At 45.2% G+C, this 8,807-nt stretch overlaps 1 protein-coding gene across 5 annotated transcripts in view; it reads left to right on the plus strand.

The window, feature by feature from the left end:
* Window positions 1-8,807, plus strand: part of LOC138754425 (pleckstrin homology domain-containing family G member 5-like) — a 116,311-nt gene that overhangs the window by 105,710 nt on the left and 1,794 nt on the right. For 4 of the 5 annotated variants that reach the window (XM_069918688.1, XM_069918684.1, XM_069918687.1 and 1 more), the window contains 4 exons: window positions 770-902; window positions 3,710-3,825; window positions 5,324-5,469; window positions 7,101-8,146. In XM_069918688.1, the coding sequence (XP_069774789.1) occupies window positions 770-902; window positions 3,710-3,825; window positions 5,324-5,469; window positions 7,101-8,124 (1,419 nt within the window). In that variant the 3' untranslated portion in view covers window positions 8,125-8,146. The remainder of the gene's footprint in view (window positions 1-769; window positions 903-3,709; window positions 3,826-5,323; window positions 5,470-7,100; window positions 8,147-8,807) is intronic. The other variant, XM_069918685.1, reaches the window with a different exon arrangement.

Genomic DNA, 8,807 nt, shown 5'->3' on the forward strand with positions numbered 1-8,807 from the left:
TGTTGGCCACATTGAGATTTCACTGTTTAATTTTGAATTTAATTTAAATTTAGTCATACAGCACAGTAACAGGCCCTTCCGGCCCACGACCCTGTGCCACCCAAAAACCATTCAGACACGGGGAGAACATACTAACTCCTCATAGACAGTGTCGGATTCAAGCCGGGACGTTGGCGATGTAGTAACATTGTGCTGACTGTCACGCTGATCGTGCTGCCCCATGTTTCCTGTTTCTCGGTGTCCTGTCCCTTTATTTCTTGTTTTCCGATCACAAGGTTACTTGGTATCCTGTCTATGGATTTTTCACCATCTGGTCTTTGGATATCTCAGTGTTTCAACTTTTCTGTCTCTCCATTTCCAGCCTTGGGTTTCTCAACTTCTGATCCTTTCGGTTTCCAATCTTTGGGTTTACTGATGAACTATGTCCCTTTGAACAGCCATTTGCCTTTTTTAGCTCTGCATCCAATGAGTCTCTACTCTGTTTATTAGCCCTCTTCCCTGTGAAGCAATCAAACGTTAGTTTCTTCAGTACTTATCATCTACGGACTGCATAAGAAAAATTGATGTTACGTGAGTTGAAAAGAAAACCAGACTTTTACTTTCATGGTGCTGTGGCCCCCATTGAGAATGGGTGCCTTGGAGAACAGACCCTTGTTGGCTGGGATGTTGGTTTCTAATCTCCTAGCTGTAGTGATGTCAATGAATTGACTTGCATCGTGTTCAGCAAGATTTTTGGTGATGAAGATTCCACATCCACTTCCTCTTTCAGATGGACGTTTACTGTTTCCTGTTCACTGATATTTTCCTCATCACCAAACCCGTGAAGAAGATGGAGAAGACCAAAGTCATTCGGCAACCATTGCTCGTGGATAAAATCGTCTGCAGGGAGCTGAGGGATCCTGGTGAGTTTCAGGTCCACAAATCCAAACTGCCCTTCGTTCCTGGCTCAATAGGTTTAGAGTCACATTCACTGCAAGACCATTTGAAATAAAACAATGGCGGATGAAGGATCAGAGAGGCCATGAGGAGGCGAGGGAAGAGGATGAGGAGAGAGTTTGTAAAATGCCTATGGGATGGCTTTTTGGAGCAGCTTGGATTTGGATTGGGTGAACATGAGGTGATTAAAGGTAATGGAACCCTTAGGAAGTAGTGATCATAACATGGCAGAGTTCAGTTTCAAATTTGAAAAGGAAAAGCTGATATCAGGTGTGTCAGTAAAGGAAATTACAATGGTTTGAGAGAGGAACTGGCCCAAGATGACGGGAAAAGTAAGCTAGATGGAGGAACAGCAGAGCAGAAATAAAGTGCAGATAGATATATTCTGAATGGAAAATTATGAATGGAAAAATGGCACAAATGTGGCTAACAAGAGAGGTTAAGGCTTGAATAACAAGCAAAAGGGAGGGCAAACAAGGAAGCAAAAAATAGTGGAAAAAACAGGACTGGGAAACTTTTACAAACACAGAAAGAGACAAAGAAGGTCATTAGGAAAGAAAAGTTGAATTATGAAAGGAAGATGGCAAATAACATACAAAAGGACATTGATTTTTTTTAAAATAGATAAAGAGTAAAAGAGAGTCACAAGTAGATACAGGACTGATTGAAAATGATGCCGGAGAAGTTATAATGGGTTACAAAGAAATTATAATGGGTAACAAAGAGATGGCAGAGGAACTAAATTAATATTTTGCATCAGTCTTCACTGAGGAAGACCATAGCATTTTACCCAATAGTCAGAGGTCTCAGGGAATAGAATTAAGTAGTCAGGATTACTAGAGAGATAGTGCTTTGTAAGATGAATGGACTAAAGGTTGATAAGTCTCCCAGACCGGATAAGTCTCCCAGAACCCATGGGTTCTGAAGGAGGTGGTTTTGGAGATTATGGATGCATTGGAATTGTTTTACCAGAAATCAATAGACTCTGACATGGTTCCAGAGGATTGGAAGGTCGCAAATGTAGTTCTGCTGTTTAGGAAAGGAGGGAGGCAGAATAAAGGAACTTATCGGCCTATTAGTCTGATGTCGGAAGTTGGCCACATTTGTGCCATTTTTCCATTCATAATTTTCCTTTTTATTAGAATATATAGAATGTATCTATCTGCACTTTATTTCTGCTCTGCCGTCCCTCCATCTAGCTTACTTTTCCCTCAGGCCAGTTCCTCTCTCATACCACTGTAATTTCCTTTATTGACACACCTGATATCAGCTTTTCCTTTTCAAGTTATTAAAGTTGATCCTCAAGGATGAGGTTATGAATTACCTCGAGATGCATGGCATGATGGGTCTAAGCCAGCCAGCATGGTTTCATGCCTGACCAACCTAATGGAATTTTTAAAATGAAATCTCAAGTAGGATGGACAAGAGAGAAGCTGTGGATGTTGTGTATTGGGATTTACAAAAGACCTTCGATAAGCGGCTGCTTAATAAGATGAGAACCCATGGAATTATAGGAAAGATATTAGAGTACATGGAGAATTGGCTGATAGGCAGGAAGCAAAGGGTGGGAATAAAGGGATCCTGTTCTGGTTGGTTTGCTGTGACTAGTGATGTTCCTCAGGGGTCGGTGTTGGGGCCGTTTCTTTTTACAATGTATATTGATGATTTAGATTATGGAGTGAATGGTTTTGTGGCAAAGTTTGCAGATGACACCAAGATAGGTGGTGGAGTAGGAAATGTTGAAGAAAAACCTGGAGAGCTTAGGAGAGGGGGAAAAAATGTTGAGAAATGTACAGTTGTACATTTTGGAAGAGAAAATAGGCAGATTTTTTGGATGGGGAGAAAATTCAATATTTGAAAGTGTAAAGGGGAGGTCCTCGTGCAGGATAACCAAAAGGTTATCCACCAGGGTGGATTGGTAGTAAAGAAAGCGAATGTTGGGATTCATTTCAAGAGGAATTCGTGTAACACGAGTAAAGAGGTGTTGATGAGGCTCTTTGTGGCACTAGTGAGACCTCATTTAGAGGACTGTGTGCAGGTTTGGGCCTCTTATCTTAGAAGGGATGTAATGATGTTGGAGAGAGGTCAGAGAAGATTTAAAACAATGATTTCTGGAATGCAAGGGCTAACATGAGGAACATTTAGCAGCTCTTGGACTGTGTTCATTGGAATATAGAAGAATGAGAGGGGATCTCATGGAAACAATTCTAATTCTAAAAGGATTGGACAGAGTCGATGTTTCCCTTGATGGGTGAATCCAGGACAAGAGGGCACAGCCTTAGAACTAGAAAGTACCCATTCTTTAGTCAGAGGGTTGTGGATAGCTGTGGAGGCCAGATCGTTGGGGAAGGGAGAGATTGATGTTATCTAATTAGTCAGGGTAACAAAGGATATGGGGAAAAGGCCAGAACTTGGAAGTAGATGTGAGAACCGTTTAGCTCAGAGTGGATTTGTGGACTAGACTTGATGGGCCGAATGGCCGACTTCTGTTCCTTGATCTTGTGAAGTTTGAGCCAGGAAGTGTGAAGGGGAAGCAGCAGCAAATGAAAACTCAGATGTTTAAATTTTTTGATAGCAGAGGCTGCTTGAGGTCTTCAGTGAATCAACGAGTTTACTGATGGGTCTGACCTCAATGAGACTTGAATAACATAGTTGCTGGTTAGAAATAGAGCCTGTGTGTATGGATTTTATGTGCACAGGTCTATTCATCTTGCAGTTTGTGTACAAGTTCTTCCAAGTATCACTGATTGACCATTCCCTTACCTTCCCTCAGGCTCTTTTCTGCTGATTTACCTGAATGAGTTTCACAGTGCAGTTGGTGCCTTCACCTTTCAGGCCAGCGTGACCAGTCAGTCTAGAGTATGGATTGAGGCTGTGTTTAATGCTCAGGTAATGGGTAATTGTCTAAGATAAAATGGTAACTGGAGATGAAGGGAGTAATTTCTAAGATGAATTTTTTATTTTTCATTTCATAATTGGCACATTTACCATTCAACATAAAAGGAGACCTTCAGTCCGTTGAGTCTATACTGAATCTCCGAGCAATCCCTTTCACCCACTTGTTTCCCTGTAATCCATAATCTTGTATATTATTTATATGAATACCCCAACACAGTTTTAATTCAATTTTTTCAAATGTTTAATGGTGTTGTATTAAATTTTCCCATGTACCTGTTAGATTGAAAGGGAGATGGGAAATGGGTCCCAGTGAATGGAAATGGAAAGTGGGAACTGAGCTTAGTGAATGAAAACAGAGTATGGGGATGCGGACCCCAAGTTAGTGGGGGAGGTGAGGGGATCAGGGACCTGAGTGTGGGAGTAAGAACCCAGGTGAGTGGGGTGTGGGACACAGGTCCCTGGTGAGTGGGAGTGTGGGAACCATCACACAAGAGAAAAACAGGAACATGGGAACTGGAGTCCTGGTGAGTAGGAAGGAATTGCCACAAACATCCCAACCCAACATGTCAAGACCTGGACAACAATGGGGCCTGGGCTGATAGGTGGTGGTAACAACAATCCCACACAGGTTCCAGACAATGATGATGTCGAACAAAGGAAAACCCAGAAATTTCCCCCTGACTTTCCAGGGAATTACCATCACTGTTCTTGATATACTGTGCATTGACCAGAAATGAGGACAAGGGAAGCAAAAGTTTGGGAACACCACTAGCTGAACATTTACCTCCAAGCCACGCACCATCCTGACTTAGAGATATTTTGCCATTCCTTCAAAATCACTGGGTCAAACTATTGGAACATTATCCCATCAACATTGTGGGTAAACCCTTGTCAAAGCCTACAGCTGTTCAAGGCAGTTCGCCACCACCTTCTCAAGGCCAAATAGGGATAGGCAATTAAATTCTCTGACATTAAGCCACACAATTATTTTTGTTGCCTTCAACAGATCTACTCGCCTCTCATTTAGACATGCAGGCATGTCTAAAACAAAAATAATTGCTTAATGATGTTACGAGACTGAGGTGAGATCAGTCTTGATATTGAACATGGACTTTCAAAGGGCATTTCTTATCAGAAAGTGGCACAGTTTACACATCGGTTAATGCAACGATGTTATAACACCAGTGACCCGTGATCGAATCCATCACTGTCTGTAAGGAACTTGTACGTTCTCCCCATGTCTATGTAGGTTTCCTCCCACTATTCAAAAGGTACCAGGGTTGTAGGTGAATTGGATGGCACAGGCCTGTGGGCCAGAGGGTCTCTTACCGTGCTGTATGTCTAAATTTAAAAATCTAAATTAGTATTCCTTGTTCAGTGTACTGAATATAATGAATAACAAGAAAATATTGAAAACCTCTGAACTCCAACATCGGCGCTTGGCCCGACCATCTGAAGCCGTAAGACCTAACACACAATTATCTTCTAGAACCTCCTGGAGAGACTGCGCAGCCAAGAGTCGACACTGAAACAGCCTGAAGAGGAGGACGTGGAGAGTGGGACTTCAGATACCCAGTCACCATCCCTGTCACACAAGTACTGCGACTATGCCGACACACTTGAATCGCAGCACAGGTAAGTGTGTAAATTCACCACATTCCTTGCACTCGTCATCCTTAGGCCTTTTTTGTTGTTGCTGGGAACTATTCAAATTTGGTGGAGCTTAACAGCCAGTGGCTGACAGCAAAAAAATACCACCAGCAGAGAGCAAAAGTCTGCGGAGGCAAGATCCAAAATGCTCCAATAGTCAGCATGCCTGGCAGCGTATGTAGAGAAAGAGGCAGAATTAATGCCTTGGGTAGATGATTTTCCATCAAAGACCCGCTGTTAACTTGGTTCTCTCTTTCAGCCAGCCAACTGTTTTTGTAGATGTGGAGAAGCCTCCTGATCTCTGTTCTGAATTTGGTTATAGTCTAGAATCACCATGTTGGCTTGATAATGTGAGAAAATAGGAATTTATTATTCATCTATCAAGCTCTTCCTAATGTCCCAACATGGGTTGAACATATTTCTCTATCTCTGTTACTCACCATCTCTCAATTCCCATGTTTCTTTCTCTCTTGCTAACTATGTCACAATCTTTCTCGCTCCGTGCCCCTGGATCCCCCCTCTGTCCTTCTCCCGTCTTTCTCTTTCTGCTTGAGCAGCTCTCTTGATCTTCCTCCGTCAGTCTCCATGAACAAAGAGAAGGTGGAGGGCCTCTGCGGGCCAGGTAGCATCTATGGAGAGAAATGGGCAGTAAGTGTTTCGCATCAGGTCCCTTCATCGGGAAATGTTGACTGACCATTTCTTTCCACAGATGCTTTTTGACTTACTGAGTCACTCCAGGTTTTTGTGTTTATCTCAGTCTTGGTCTCTGTTTCCACATCATTTTCACTCTTTCTGTTCTGTTCTCTCTATGCCTCGCAATCTCTTTCTCTGCAATGCTCATTCTCTCTCTTCAAATGGATTTTGTGCAGTCGGCCTTGTGGCTCCCGCTTCTGCCTCATGTTTCCATTCCTTCTGTTTCGTCTGTCATTTCCTTTTTCCTGCTTGTGCCCTATCTCCTTCACTCCCTGCTCCTATTTCTCGACCATTCTCACTCCCTCTGTCTCTCACTGTGTCCTAATCATTGGTTCTCACTCACATGAGCCGCTTTCAGGTGTATCCTCCACCTTGAGGACGGCTGCAGGAGTGGATCCCACCAGGAGAATACACACCTTTCAGGTGGCAGCCCTAAAAGGCTGCTACACCATTGGCCTGTCCACCTGAAAGGGCCTATTGATATCCATGTAGCGCCTCCGCATCTGATGGAGGCAGGGCGACTGGTGCAGCAGCATCATCCGTCATAAATATGTGGCATAGCAATGGCCGTCTTCCCTACCCACAATCCCCCACACAGGTGGAACCGCTCTGTGTTTCCCACACGGATACAGCTGCGTGAGGGTTTATGGGTAGGGAAGATTACCATTACTATGCTGCATTTTGAGCAGCAGAGAGCGGCCCTGGTGCAGGAGTGCCCGCCCCTGCCCTGATGTCCACCTGAAAGAGCCTACAGTCTCAATCTCTCTGTTTCTATCTCCCCTCTCTGTCCCATGGTTTTTATCTCTGTCTCTCTCCTTATCTTCAACTCTCTCTCTCTCTCTCTCTCTCTCTCTCCCCCCCCCACCACCCCCTCTCCCTTCCCCCCCCCTCCCTCTGCTCATTTTGTTTTTTATTTCTTGCAGTCAGTCGGACAGTGTATCGGAGACTGTTTCCATTGCAGTTACTGATGTGAATGAAGATCTCTTCTCACCTGATACGGAGGCAGCTCTCTTTGCTTCTCAATCTGATGATGCCTCTCTTCAAAGTACGGTGTCTTCAAACATGGCAACACAGGACCTGCTCAAGCATGACATGGTCTCTTCAGGTCTCCTCATTCCAAATGCCCAAGGCTTTGTTTTGGAAAATAGTAGTTTCCACGCCACTTCAGTTGACAGTGCTTACGCCACCCTTTCTCCAAGCTCGATCCCAGAGCAACGGGAGTTGGTGGATGGATGTGGAGGGTTGACACCCTCCCTGGCATTAGGCTTGCCTCAGGCTCACCAGCAGTGCCCAGTTCCGTCTTTCAGATGCAAATACAGCATTCACAAATCGAAATCAGAGGCCAGTCTTCTCCAGCTCCTTTCCTCCTCTTCAGAATCCCACACTGCGAGTTGGCCATCACGGAGCAAGAGCGTGAGTGAGATCAGCAAGCCCACGGGAGACTCCCTCCAGTCATCCTCAGGCATCCGGGTTCTGTGTGCATCCACACCACTCAGTCTTCAATGTTCCCCCAACACAAAGGTAATGAAGCGAGCGGATGAGCAGCAGCCGAGAGCAGCCGCGATCCCTGATTCCCGGGAGAGGAGTGGGAAAGCAGCGGACACCGAGGGTGTGAGTTCCAGCGACAGTGAGCTCTCAGAGGTGGAGGGGCTGGACTTTGTGGTGCAGAATGCCCACCCTGCAGACGGAGTGAACTTTGACCCTGATTCGCAGCCCTGCCCCTCGTTGCATTCCAGCCACACCGTTGAACTCACCATCTCCAATGAGCAGGAAGAGAATTGTATGGAGCAACAGGGTCAGAACAACACCTCCAAGCAGATGAAACGGACAATGTCAGGAGTTCGGTCTGTGCAGCATCGCAAACTCACCCTGGCACAACTCTACAGGATTCAAACCACCATGCTCCTGAACTCCACCTTGACTGCATCGTACGTCACTGCTCCATGACGGGGAAAGGGGTAGTGGGGAGGTGACTAATCAGACGTGTTTTTATCTCTCCTCCCCCATCAGCTTCTGCCATTCCACCCCTGGTTTTCAGACTGCTCATCTTCAGTATCCAGCTGACTAACCTGGTCACTCTGCTCTCTCTCTACACACCACCTTGGAATTTTGCTCCATCCATCTTTCAGTCCCATTCTCTCCCACTCACTGCTCAATTCTGGGTGCCTCCAACCTTCTCCCCTCCTGATCCAGCTCATCTGTTTACCCCAGTGTTTCACCCATCCTCAACACCAGTGTCTCCTTTCTCACTGACCTGTTGGCCAGTTTCCCACTCTCCTTAACTCCTCCACACCGATTACTTCCTCCCCTCCCATCTGGGGTCACCACCCCTCCCATCTGGGATCACCACTCCTCCCAGTCAACATCTCTAACCCCATTGCACCATCTGCCCCCTAACCCAGAAGTTTTTAATTTCACTATCTGATTAATTCCTTTAAACATCTATTATCCAGATCCCCATCAGCACTTTTCCACTTCCCTGACTCCAGGTGTCTCCAATATTCACTGGCCTCACCCCAGGCCAAAAGTGCCTCTAACCCTACATTATTGACTTCCCCACCCTTCCTGTCCTGGTGTCTTCCCATATCCCTGGACCCCTCTCTCTTTCTCTCTTCACATTAACACCCACC

The sequence above is a fragment of the Narcine bancroftii genome, chromosome 2 (genome assembly GCF_036971445.1).
Source record: "Narcine bancroftii isolate sNarBan1 chromosome 2, sNarBan1.hap1, whole genome shotgun sequence".
NCBI lineage: Eukaryota > Metazoa > Chordata > Chondrichthyes > Torpediniformes > Narcinidae > Narcine > Narcine bancroftii.